The sequence below is a fragment of the Patiria miniata genome, unplaced genomic scaffold (genome assembly GCF_015706575.1).
Source record: "Patiria miniata isolate m_02_andy unplaced genomic scaffold, ASM1570657v1 HiC_scaffold_6, whole genome shotgun sequence".
Lineage (NCBI taxonomy): Eukaryota > Metazoa > Echinodermata > Asteroidea > Valvatida > Asterinidae > Patiria > Patiria miniata.
The window spans coordinates 22,441,777-22,456,166 of record NW_024037073.1 but is presented as its reverse complement, the minus strand read 5'-3'; the positions used below and the strand labels follow the sequence as shown (position 1 = coordinate 22,456,166).

The 14,390-nt window shown below is 36.6% G+C and overlaps 1 protein-coding gene across 1 annotated transcript; it reads left to right on the top strand.

Annotated features, from left to right (window-relative positions):
• The first annotated feature begins 3,580 nt into the window (after positions 1–3,580).
• Positions 3,581–6,168, top strand: LOC119743433. The gene is made up of 3 exons (XM_038219833.1): positions 3,581–3,715; positions 4,559–4,749; positions 5,343–6,168. The coding sequence occupies exons 2-3, from the start codon at positions 4,717–4,719 to the stop codon at positions 5,949–5,951; spliced, it is 642 nt and encodes a 213-aa protein (XP_038075761.1). The 5' UTR covers positions 3,581–3,715; positions 4,559–4,716; the 3' UTR covers positions 5,952–6,168.
• The last annotated feature ends 8,222 nt before the right edge of the window (positions 6,169–14,390 follow it).

Below are 14,390 nucleotides of genomic sequence, written 5' to 3'. Positions count from 1 at the left end.
GTCTGCATCGCAGACTCGCAGCTTCATCATTGAACTGGCATCCGTCTTCTTCTTTTTTACGAGACGCATACGTCTCCCGTAACGGAAGCCTAATAACACCTATTTGTCTCTTCTTAATAGACAACTCACGCTTTCTGAGTAGCTGTGTGGAAATTTCATAATCTTCAAATTATTATAACAGACGAATCCGTAAATGGCTTCGAATTTTGGAAAAACCCTTTAAACCACTTTTTGCCTGGAGGGCGCTGTTTAACTTTACGCTGAACACTAGTTATAGTTTTTCAACTTAATATTTTCCCCAAGAATTTATTTATGTGATTATTCAAGGCAAAGGATTTATTGAACATGGCTATTCATATGGTAGGTACCCAAGAGATTCTGAAAAATTATTTATATTTTTTAGTAGGACTAGGACACCTCGTCGTAAAAATAATTTAAAAAAAACAAAAAAGCAAAATGTTAAATCGCCCAGTTTCCGGACACTTCATAATATTGAATGGCTTTCGGAAAGATTCCCATATCTGGCCATCACTTATGTTTTCCTTCAGCGACCCATCAGCCATCAGAAAGTGATAATAATAATATGTCCTAAAAAGGGCGATCGTGAATTGAAGGGTCCGGTTCCTATAATTATAAGGGAACATTCCACTTTAAAAATTATTAGACCTACCAAACTAGTTGGCGACATTCTCAATCAACAGGTATGTCATAGATAGAGGGCAGGGTTTTGTTTTTTTAGGGAAAAACACGTGACCTGAAAATCAAGATGGCGATCACCATGCGATGTACCGTGAGCACGCACCGTGTGCTGAATCGCAAGGCACAAACCACGCAGGAAAATCATGTTTTCTACCCCTAGAATCTGTTCAAAATTGCAAAACGGGTCTCACTAGAATGAATTGAGAAAAGTCTGTTTTGATTGTAAAGGTGATTTTTGAGCAAAAAAACATATTTTTGACTCTAATTCGATCAAAATAAAACAGGGGCCCTTCACTTCACGCTCGCCCTTAAAAGTCAAATTTAGCAGGGAATTTACTGGGGTATTTACTGAGAAAAACACAAATTTTCAGACCAGTCTCATTCTGCACAGGATGACATTGACAAGTGATGGCCGGATACGGGAATCTTTCCAAAAAGAACATGCTTAGGGGGAGTTAGGGTCCTGCTTTTTGAAAAAAAAGGAAGCGGGAGGCCCTTGTTTTTCTATCCTCCAAAATGGTCGCCCGACAGGGCTATTTTTCAAGATGGCTGCCATTTGGTGTTTTTTTTTAAATGGCTGCCATTAAATTCAGAAAATTACATACCAGCTTTATATCGAAATGTGTTTATAGCTCCATGATGCAACAGATACAATGCAAGAGGCCAAAATTAAAAAAAAAAATGGTTAAAAAAAGAAAGAAAAAAATAAAAGGAGCGAAAGGAGGCAGCCTCCAAAAAGGAAGCAGGCAGGGACGCTTAACATGTTTTTGTTTTTTTATTTTTTTATTTGGCCTAATTTGTTCCCCCCCCCCTCCACTTTGAAAATTTCTGTGAAGGTTTTGATTGAGTTGAAAATGAGGTTTTTTTACTGATTTTATTGGCATTGCTGTTTAATACATTTACATATTTTTTTTTTTACATCATACATATAAATTTTTTTGCAACTATAGGCGCATCCATCAGTGTGGATGAAAGGCGCTGAGGCAGACTGGACGCCCATACAATGCACAGACAGGGAGTGTAGCCACTCCTTGATGAAGGCTCCGCATCTGCACTGTCCATTCTGCTCCCAGGACAGTCTCTTCACTGATGAGATTCTCCTCAAGGCGCACTACAGGGTCAAGCACGTGGATAAAGGCATCAACTTTTGGGGTGAGTTTGCATTTGGGAACAAGACCAAGCGCTTGCATACTTGTGACTGGATCCCAGAAATATGTTTTAGGTTTAGCCAAAGGACAATGTTTTTCACTTTCTCTTCACAGGTCATGCTACAAGATGACTTTTAAGGTCCATATGAGTTGAAGGCAACACTTGTCTAAGTGACAAGCCTGCCGAGTGCAGCATGATCCATCAGGTCAAAAGTCTCAAAGCCAAATTGCCTCGGAGTCTGTGGTCCTCGAACGCAGCAGGATACAACTGAGGCATTGTTCAATGGGATTAGCTCTCATTGTTTCAGAACTGGCTGTTGATGCACTGGTGTTGATAGCTGAAATGCAGCAAAGTGCACCAGACTTTTCCACCTGATGCACTGTGCTGCATGTGGCAGGGTTAGGGTTAATTAAGATAAGTTGAAGGTAGTGGACAGCAGGACAAGGTAGTGGCATTTGTGGTTGTTTTATGAAATTGACAGATACCTGGGCTGGTTATTCTTAGCAGATATCAGTGTTCAATAAACTCAATTGTCACAGGCCATGCCCAAGCGCCAGCTGTGTCTCGGGACGCAGGTGCGGTCGTAGTTGCTGGTGACGTAGTGCTGAAGTGCAGGTTAAAACAGAACAACTTGAAGCTAGTAAGTAACATCCCTCAATGCTGATTTGAACGCATCGAGGGACGGTAGACTGGCTGGGTCCAATGTCAGGGAGTTCCAGTCTCTGCAAGTTTGTGGGAAGAATGATGAGGAACAGACCAGTGTTGTGCAATGGGGCACGAAGAACCGTGAACTGTGACCTCTAGTACTAGATGTGTTCCAGTGTATGTCTACCAAGTTGAAGCGGATCCTATAAAGCATCCCTAGACGGCACTGGAGACGCCTGGCCTTGAGTGGACTCTAGTGCAAGTCGTTAAGCATTGATGTTACGCTGCAGGTGCGGTCGTAGTTGCCGGTGATGTAGCGGGCGCTGCTGTGCTGAAATTGCTCCAGTTTTTTTATATTTTTCTCAGTGTGGGGATCCCAGGCTGGAGCGGCGTTCTCAATGATGGGGCCAACATATGTCATATAGCTAGCCTGTCTCGGATACAGACTTATTTATAGCTTACATCTAAACAGAACTTGACCCGTGAAACCCCAACACCATGTTTTGTTGGATTCTGTCGGGATGGGTACAGTACCCCTGAACTAAGTCAGAAGTAGTATGTGTGTGTGTGCAGTTTCCCATATGGTGTTGGAATTTGCCAGGATGGGTATGGTTCCTAGTAAATCATGCTAGAGATTTAGGGTCAGAAGACTCCCTGAAATAAATTTCACAATCAAACTTTGAACATCCACAGTTTCAGTGCTGCTTCAAGACAACTGAGTATGCCGTTGCTGTGATGTAATGGTCCCCTTGTATAATCTGCATGAAAAAAAAAACACCATGAAATAAATTTAATCAGTTTGAATTTATGTACCTTGTGAGCAGGTATGGTAGTTCTACAAGGATTTGGGTGGATTATATCAAATGCCAACACTTTGTGCCTTTTAAAATGATTAATTGCGAACCTAATTTTATCACTGTACGTTTGTGTCGTAAATTGAATCTTTTGCAACTGTTCAGGTTTTAGTCACATTTTATCAACCTTAACGACTTCACTCCACCATTTATACCCAGGATGTCAACCAGATCTTCACCACATACACTGACCCAGCACCCAACAGTACCAGCCTGGTAACACACCTCATAGTCCCCCAGTCACAGCAGCCATCAGAGACGGACACATCATCCCCGGGGCTATGAGCAGACTGACGGGCAGCAGCCGCAGATCGAGTACCAGTACGCCTGCATCAATGATCCGAGCCAGAGCACTGCCAATGGGGAAGGTAAGATGGTAAGAATATTAACCCTGACCCTCCAAGAATCCTGCAGCATCTACCCAGAGGTTAGGGAGGATAATGCCACCAGCAGTGAAGGATAATTAGAAGAAGCTGACCAAAAAGCCAAGGGGGAGGCATTTGATGCAAGGAAGAACTCTTCCCCCAACCCCACCCCCCGCTTTGTTTTCAATTGATATATCGTGAATCCATATGGAAGAAGGGAATGGGTAGACAACAGCATGTTTAATACAGTTGTCTTCACTCCTGCACTTGTTTGGTCAATAAAATAAATAAAACAACAACCAAAAGTTCAGCATTTATTTAGGGGGTTGGGGTGGGTGAGGGCCAATATTGACAGTGGATTTTACAAATTGAAATTACAAGGTGCAAAGGGTGTGCCATTGGTGTTATTTAAGTTGATTGAATTTTGGAGGATTTAGGAAGGTTCTAAGCAAAAAAAAATCTAATAAGTCAGGGTGGCAGTACATTTTGAGAGCTGACTTCAACAATTAATTAAATATTGGCATTTGTCCTTCACCTTGCCCACCTAATGTTAGGAATACGGTTTGAAAAAGTGAGTGATTGCTTGCACCCAGTTACAAGGAATTACATGTTCTTGACACACTGCATCATTGGGGACTTTCTTGCCTGTATCCTGTTTTTACCGCTACATATTATCTGTCCCATTCAAGCGCAACATATATGTCGACCTTTCTACTCCATAAACTCCTCCCATCATTTCCCCTCTTTGTGTAGCCCACACCTGGAGTGACCTTTTGATGACCGACTTTCATTATTACAGGAATCATTATCCAGGATAATTACTCAACCTTTCCCTTTCGTAAACAGTTGTCCTTATTGAAATACCAGATGAAGGAAGCAAAGAGGATTTGGAGGACGAGACTTGCTACACAGAGCACAACTTGTCGCTGCTGCTGCAGGAGAAGGAAAGTCTGGAAAAGACTCTTGAGGAGGAGCGGACCACGTGGGCCCAGACAGAGCACAGAATGAAAGGTACTATAGAAAGGCTTCGTACAAAGGTGAGTGGGCATTCCATCTGGTCTTGGTCTAAGAATGAGTTTGGATCTTGTTCCCTGCATGCAACAGGTACCAAGGGCGTCAATCGCTTCTCAAAAGTGGGAGGGGGGACATACCTTGATCAGAACTAATGCAGGCACACTAATGCGACTGCGTTCTTTCAGTGGTCAGATTTCTGTCAGGATGCCAGCTGTCATGGCTGTGGGCGATCATGGTGTGCACTGTTGTTGTCATTGCTCTACATTTTCTACACGTTCTACGTTGTTTTATGCGCTGACGCTGCTTATGATAAATGCAGACAAATTGTTGCACACATTTTGTACACAAGCTCAGATGTGTCGTTTATCCTTGTGTAGAGGATTCGTGGTTTCACTCAAACTCTAGTTGCACTAAATAACTGGGTAACAACACATGTGCCTTCTTAAGCATTCAAGCTCCAACTGCACACATCATGAAGTGCATAAATGTCAGACTTTGGTGTGCGCTGTCATGGTTGTGATTGGTTACACATCATGGGGCAGAGCCTAATGGATTGGTCTATTAAAATTCCATCTGTAAACAAATAATTTCTCTGCCCATCCGTCTTGCCCTCCAGGTTGAGTATTTGTCCAACACAAACATGTCACTCAAGCAGCAGCTGTCCATGATTCACACGTCCAGTTTGAAACGTCTAACCAACGACAGCGAGAACCAGTCCATTTTGCAAGAGTTACTGCAACACATGTCTGAGGAGCACACCCAGCTGCTGCACCACCATCTAGCACAGCTACGGCTGTACGCTCAGGCCTGCGCATTATCCAAATCAGCCCCCGAGGAATCTGCAGCTGAATCTACAGTCTTGGTACCAGACCTGGCTGACCAATCACAGGACATCTCAAACATGGCCATGATGTCGTCCTCGGAGGGCACCCTTGGGAACATGGAGCAGACAGTCGTCATGACGATAACGTCTGAGGAGGATTCGGAGCCGCTCGGCAACATCGTGGATAACCCCGGAGATACTGTTGGACATGACTCCTTGACTTTGGATAAGGACGTTCACTTGTCACCAAATGACATTCTGTACCAACTGACAAGCGAGGGACTGTCATCAAGACATGCCACCTCTGAGTCGGGTCACGTTTATCAATCAGGTAGAACTCATTCATATCACAACACAGGCTGTGATGTCACGCAACAGGATTTTCACAAGAACAAAAGTTGAAAATTGGTTCTTTCCAACAGCATGCCAAAAATATTCTGCCCCGATGGCTTTGACAAAAGAACGTTTGATGACAACATGTCAAATGAGGGACCACCATTAAAATGTGGGAGAACTAACAGCCTGAAAGCCACTTAACTAAATAAAACCGGACATATTGTGTAAACAGCGTACACTCAGTGTTGTCCGAGGGCTTAGTTGGGGGGGGGGGGGACTTGAACTAATGAGTTGAGTCTTCATGGAAGTTTGTCTTACCTGAATGAAAAATTTTACCAAAGCAACTGGCCTTGGTCTCTCCTATCTTTTCGAGTTCTCGATGGGCAATCCCGAATCCGCTCAGTGAATGGGCGTCGTTGTAGGCCCAAACAGATCCATGTAGGTCCTCAAATCTATTACTGAAACATAAACGATGCAATTATGATTAACATTGAAACATTTGGTCGTATGTATAAAAACTAGCATTTGCTTTTTTTTTACTACATATTTTTAAGCATAACTTTTATTTGCATGAATAAAAATGAGAGCAAATGCTTTCACTATTTGCTTCAAGCTAAAAGTATTTGCTTTTTTACTTTTTGGCTTTTGCTAGACTAGAAGTGTGGACTGGTTTCAAACTTGAAAAAAATATAAATTTCAATTGACCTCAAAATTAATAAAATTTTAAAATCTAAAACTCCAACTGTGGGACTTGAACCAGCAACCTTCAGAAGTTCAGATTTAGGGTCATCAGTCCGTATTACTTGATTAAGCACAACTTCACACTATTTCGTGGTTACAAAATTAACTGTAAAGTTTCAATTGACCTAAAAAGTAGTAAAATTTTGAAATCTAAAATTCCCAGCGTGGGAATGAACCTGCAACCTTTAGATTTAGAGTCAGCAGTCTGAACCACTGCACTAAGCATAATTTCATGCTTTTTAGTGGTTACGGAATTAACTATCAAGTTTCAATTTACCCAAAAGAAATAAAACTTTAAAATCTAAAATTCCCACCCTGGATTTGAACCCACAACCTTCAGATTTCAAGTCAGCAGTCCATACCATTGGACTAAGTATAATTTCACACTTTTTAGTGGTTACGAAATTAACTATGAAGTTAAATTTACCCCAAAAGACATAAAATTTCAAAAACCAAAACTCCACCCCTGGATTTGAACCCACAACCTTCAGATTTCAAGTCAGCCGTCCCTACCATTGGACTAAGCATAATTTCACACTTTTTAGTGGTTACAAAATTAACTATCAAGTTTAAATTTACCCAAAAAGAACTAAATTTTAAAATCTAAAATTCCCCCCCTGGAATTGAACCCGCAACCTTCAGATTTCGAGTCAGTAGTCCATACCATTGGACTAAGCCTAATTTCACACTTTTTAAAGGTTACGAAATTAACTATAATGTTTTAATTTACCCCAAAAAGATAAAATTTTAAAATCTAAAATTCCCACCCTCGAATTGAACCACAACCTTCAGATTTCGAGTCAGTAGTCCATACCATTGGACTAAGTGTAATTTCACGATTTTTAAATGTTACGATATTAACTATAAAGTTTCAATTTACCCAAAAATAAATAAAATCTAAAATCTAAAATTTCCAACCTGGATTTGAACCCGCAACCTTCAGATTTAGAGTCAGCAGTCCATACCATTGGACTAAGCATAATTTCACACTTTTTAGTGGTTATGAAATTAACTATAAAATTTAAATTTACCCAAAAATAAATAAAATCTAAAATCTAAAATTTCCAACCTGGATTTGAACCCACAACCTTCAGATTTAGAGTCAGTAGTCCATACCATTGGACTAAGTGTAATTTCACAATTTTTAAGGTTACGATATTAACTATAATGATTTAATTTACCCAAAAAAGTAATAAAATTTTAAAATCTAAAATTCCCACCCTGGAATTGAACCCACAACCTTCAGATTTCAAGTCAGCAGTCCATACCATTGGACTAAGCATAATTTCACACTTTTAGTGGTTACGAAATTAACTATAAAGTTAAATTTACCCAAAAGACATAAAATTTCAAAAACAAACTCCACCCCTGGATTTGAACCCACAACCTTCAGATTTCAAGTCAGCCGTCCGTACCATTGGACTAAGCATAATGTCACACTTTTTAGTGGTTATGAAATTAACTATAAAATTTAAATTTACCCAAAAATAAATAAAATCTAAAATCTAAAATTTCCAACCTGGATTTGAACCCACAACCTTCAGATTTAGAGTCAGTAATTAATTAACTATCAAGTTTAAATTTACCCAAAAAGAACTAAATTTTAAAATCTAAAATTCCCCCCCTGGAATTGAACCCGCAACCTTCAGATTTCGAGTCGGTAGTCCATACCATTGGACTAAGCCTAATTTCACACTTTTTAAAGGTTACAAAATAACTATAATGTTTTAATTTACCCAAAAAGTAATAAAATTTTAAAATCTAAAATTCCCATCCTGGATTTGAACCCACAACCTTCAGATTTCGAGTCAGTAGTCCATACCATTGGACTAAGTGTAATTTCACAATTTTTAAATGTTACGAAATTAACTATGAAGTTTCAATTTACCCAAAAATAAATAAAATCTAAAATTTCCAACCTGGATTTGAACCCGCAACCTTCAGATTTAGAGTCAGCAGTCCATACCATTGGACTAAGCATAATTTCACACTTTTTTGTGGGTACGAAATTAACTATTAAATTTAAATTTACCAAAAAGACATAAAATTTTAAAATCTAAAATTTCCACCCTGGATTTGAACCGACAACCTTCAGATTTAGAGTCAGTAGTCCATACCATTGGACTAAGTGTAATTTCACAATTTTTAAGGGTTACGAAATTAACTATAATGTTAATTACCCAAAAAGTAATAAAATTTTAAAATCTAAAATTCCCACCCTGGAATTGAACCCACAACCTTCAGATTCGAGTCAGTAGTCCATACCATTGGACTAAGTTGATTTCACAATTTTTAAATGTTACGAAATTAACTATGAAGTTTCAATTTACCCAAAAATAAATAAAATCTAAAATTCCAACCTGAATTTGAACCCGCAACCTTCAGATTTAGAGTCAGCAGTCCATACCATTGGACTAAGCATAATTTCACACTTTTTAGTGGTTATGAAATTAACTATAAAATTTAAATTTACCCCAAAATAAATAAAATCTAAAATCTAAAATTTCCACCCTGGATTTGAACCCACAACCTTCAGATTTCGAGTCAGTAATCCATACCATTGGACTAAGCATAATTTCACACTTTTTAAAGGTTACGAAATTAACTATAATGTTTTAATTTACCCAAAAAAGTAATAAAATTTTAAAATCTAAAATTCCCACCCTGGAATTGAACCCACAACCTTCAGATTTCGAGTCAGTAGTCCATACCATTGGACTAAGTTGATTTCACAATTTTTAATGTTACGAAATTAACTATGAAGTTTCAATTTACCCAAAAATAAATAAAATCTAAAATTTCCAACCTGAATTTGAACCCGCAACCTTCAGATTTAGAGTCAGCAGTCCATACCATTGGACTAAGCATAATTTCACACTTTTTTGTCGTTACGAAATTAACTATAAAATTTAAATTTACCCAAAAAGACATAAAATTTTAAAATCTAAAATTCCCACCCTGGAATTGAACCCACAACCTTCAGATTTCGAGTCAGTAGTCCATACCATTGGACTAAGTGTAATTTCACAATTTTTAAATGTTACGAAATTAACTATGAAGTTTCAATTTACCCAAAAATAAATAAAATCTAAAATTTCCAACCTGGATTTGAACCCGCAACCTTCAGATTTAGAGTCAGCAGTCCATACCATTTGACTAAGCATAATTTCACACTTTTTTGTGGGTACGAAATTAACTAATAAATTTAAATTTACCCCAAAAGACATAAAATTTTAAAATCTAAAATTTCCACCCTGGATTTGAACCGACAACCTTCAGATTTAGAGTCAGTAGTCCATACAATTGGACTAAGTGTAATTTCACAATTTTTAAAGGTTACGAAATTAACTATAATGTTTTAATTTACCCCAAAAAGTAATACAATTTTAAAATCTAAAATTCCCACCCTGGAATTGAACCCACAACCTTCAGATTTCGAGTCAGTAGTCCATACCATTGGACTAAGTGTAATTTCACGATTTTTAAATGTTACGAAATTAACTATGAAGTTTCAATTTACCCAAAAATAAATGAAATCTAAAATCTAAAATTTCCAACCTGGATTTGAACCCGCAACCTTCAGATTTAGAGTCAGCAGTCCATACCATTGGACAAAGCATAATTTCACAATTTTTAAAGGTTACGAAATTAACTATAATGATTTAATTTACCCAAAAAAGTAATAAAATTTTAAAATCTAAAATTCCCACCTGGAATTGAACCCACAACCTTCAGATTTAGAGTCAGCAGTCCATACCATTGGACTAAGCATAATTTCACACTTTTTAGTGGTTACGAAATTAACTATCAAGTTTAAATTTACCCAAAAAGACATAAAATTTCAAAACCAAAACTCCACCCTGGATTTGAACCCACAACCTTCAGATTTCAAGTCAGCCTCCGTACCATTGGACTAAGCATAATTTCACACTTTTTAGTGGTTAAAATTAACTATCAAGTTTAAATTTACCCAAAAAGACATAAAATTTTATAAAACAAAACTCCACCCCCCCCCCAGATTTGAACCCGTAACCTTCAGATTTAGAGTCAGCAGTCCATACCATTGGGCTAAGCATAATTTCACACTTTTTTGTGGTTACAAAATTAACTATCAAATTTAAATTTACCCAAAAAGACATAAAATTTTAAAATCTAAAATTTCCACCCTGGATTTGAACCACAACCTTCAGATTTCGAGTCAGTAGTCCATACCATTGGACTAAGCCTAATTTCACACTTTTTAAAGGTTACGAAATTAACTATAATTTTTAATTTACCCCAAAAGTAATAAAATTTTAAAATCTAAAATTCCCACCCTGGAATTGAACCCACAACCTTCAGATTCCGAGTCAGTAGTCCATACCATTGGACTAAGTGTAATTTCACAATTTTTTAAATGTTACGAAATTAACTATGAAGTTTCAATTTACCCAAAAATAAATAAAATCTAAAATCTAAAATTTCCAACCTGGATTTGAACCCACAACCTTCAGATTTAGAGTCTGCAGTCCATACCATTGGACTAAGCATAATTTCACACTTTTTAGTGGTTACGAAATTAACTATGAATTTCAATTTACCCCAAAAGACATAAAGTTTTAAAATCTAAAATTCCCACCTGGAATTGAACCCACAACCTTCAGATTTCAAGTCAGTAGTCCATACCATTGTACTAAGTGTAATTTCACAATTTTTAAGTGTTACGATATTAACTATGAAGTTAAAATTTACCCCAAAAGACATAAAATTTTAAAATCTCAAATTTCCACCCTGGATTTGAACCCTCATCCTTCAGATTTAGACTCAGCAGTCCATACCATTGGACTAAGCATAATTTCACACTTTTTAGTGGTTACGAAATTAACTATGAAGTTTCAATTTACCTTAAAAGTAATAAATCTTGAAATCTAAAATATCCACCCTGGAATTGAACCCACAACCTTCAGATTTCGAGTCAGTAGTCCATACCATAGGACTAAGTGTAATTTCACAATTTTTAAATGTTACGAAATTAACTATGAAGTTTCAATTTACCCAAAAATAAATAAAATCTAAAATCTAAAATTTCCAACCTGGATTTGAACCCGCAATCTTCAGATTTAGATTCGGCAGTCCATACCATTGGACTAAGCATAATTTCACACTTTTAAGTGGTTACGAAATTAACTATAAAGTTTAAATTTACCCAAAAAGACATAAATTTTAAAATCTAAAATTTCCACCCTGGATTTGTACCTCATCCTTCAGATTTAGAGTCAGCAGTCCATACCATTGGACTAAGCATAATTTCACACTTTTGAGTGGTTACAAATTAACTATCAAGTTTAAATTTACCCAAAAAAGTAATAAAATGTTTAAATCTAAAATTCTCACTCTGAATTGAACCCACAACCTTCAGATTTCGAGTCAGTAGTCCATACCATTGGACTAAGTGTAATTTCACAATTTTTTAAATGTTACGAAATTAACTATGAAGTTTCAATTTACCCAAAAATAAATAAAATCTAAAATCTATAATTTCCAACCTGGATTTGAACCCGCAACCTTCAGATTTAGATTCGGCAGTCCATACCATTGGACTAAGCATAATTTCACACTTTTTAGTGGTTACGAAATTAACTATGAAGTTTCAATTGACCTTAAAAGACATAAAATCTTGAAATCTAAAATTTCCACCCTGGAATTGAACCCACAACCTCAGATTTCGAGTCAGTAGTCCATACCATTAGACTAAGTGTAATTTCACAATTTTTAAATGTTACGAAATTAACTATGAAGTTTCAATTCAATTCATAAATAAAATGTAAAATCTAATGTTTCAACCTGGATTTGAACCCGCAATCTTCAGATTTAGAGTGGGCATGCCATACCATTGGACTAAGCATAATTTCACACTTTTTAGTGGTTACGAAATTAACTATGAAAATTTAAATTTACCCCAAAAGACATAAAATTTTATAAAACAAAACTCCACTCCCCCCCCCCAGATTGAACCCATAACCTTCAGATTGAGAGTCAGCAGTCCATACCATTGGGCTAAGCATAATTTCACACTTTTTTTGTGGTTACAAAATTAACTATCAAATTTAAATTTACCCAAAAAGACATAAAATTTGAAATCTAAAATTTCCACCCTGGATTTGTACCCTCGTCCTTCAGAATTAGAGTGAGCAGTCCATACCATTGGACTAAGCATAATTTCACACTTTTTTGTGGTTACAAAATTAACTATAAAATTTAAATTTACCCAAAAAGAAATCCAATTTAAAATCTAAAATTCCCACCCTGGATTTGAACCCACAACCTTCAGATATCAAGTCAGCCGTCCGTACCATTGGACTAAGCATAATTTCACACTTTTTTAGTGGTTACAAAATTAACTATCAATTTTAATTTACCCAAAAAGAATCCAATTTTAAAATCTAAAATTTCCACCCTGGATTTGAACCCGCAACCTTCAGATTTAGAATCAGCAGTCCATACCATTTGACTAAGCATAATTTCACACTTTTTTGTGGGTACGAAATTAACTAATAATTTAAATTTACCCCAAAAGACATAAAATTTTAAAATCTAAAATTTCCACCCTGGATTTGAACCGACAACCTTCAGATTTAGAGTCAGTAGTCCATACAATTGGACTAAGTGTAATTTCACAATTTTTAAAGGTTACGAAATTAACTATAATGTTTTAATTTACCCAAAAAGTAATACAATTTTAAAATCTAAAATTCCCACCCTGGAATTGAACCCACAACCTTCAGATTTCGAGTCAGTAGTCCATACCATTGGACTAAGTGTAATTTCACGATTTTTAAATGTTACGAAATTAACTATGAAGTTTCAATTTACCCAAAAATAAATGAAATCTAAAATCTAAAATTTCCAACCTGGATTTGAACCCGCAACCTTCAGATTTAGAGTCAGCAGTCCATACCATTGGACAAAGCATAATTTCACAATTTTAAAGGTTACGAAATTAACTATAATGATTTAATTTACCCAAAAAGTAATAAAATTTTAAATCTAAAATTCCCACCCTGGAATTGAACCCACAACCTTCAGATTTAGAGTCAGCAGTCCATACCATTGGACTAAGCATAATTTCACACTTTTTAGTGGTTACGAAATTAACTATCAAGTTTAAATTTACCCAAAAAGACATAAAATTTCAAAAACCAAAACTCCACCCTGGATTTGAACCCACAACCTTCAGATTTCAGTCAGCCGTCCATACCATTGGACTAAGCATAATTTCACACTTTTTAGTGGTTACGAAATTAACTATCAAGTTTAAATTTACCCAAAAGACATAAATTTTATAAAACAAAACTCCACCCCCCCCCCCAGATTTGAACCCGTAACCTTCAGATTTAGAGTCAGCAGTCCATACCATTGGGCTAAGCATAATTTCACACTTTTTGTGGTTACAAAATTAACTATCAAATTAAATTTACCCAAAAGACATAAATTTTAAAATCTAAAATTTCCACCCTGGATTTGAACCCACAACCTTCAGATTTCGAGTCAGTAATCCATACCATTGGACTAAGCCTAATTTCACACTTTTTAAAGGTTACGAAATTAACTATAATGTTTTAATTTACCCCAAAAAGTAATAAAATTTTAAAATCTAAAATTCCCACCCTGGAATTGAACCCACAACCTTCAGATTCCGAGTCAGTAGTCCATACCATTGGACTAAGTGTAATTTCACAATTTTTAAATGTTACGATATTAACTATGAAGTTTCAATTTACCCAA

Excerpts from the sequence above, each read along its gene's own strand:
- LOC119743433 (XM_038219833.1), top strand. The coding sequence starts at position 4,717 with ATGAAAGGTACTATAGAAAGGCTTCGTACAAAG. Across the intron at positions 4,750-5,342 it reads TAGAAAGGCTTCGTACAAAG|GTTGAGTATTTGTCCAACAC; the intron begins GTGAGTGGGCAT and ends CTTGCCCTCCAG.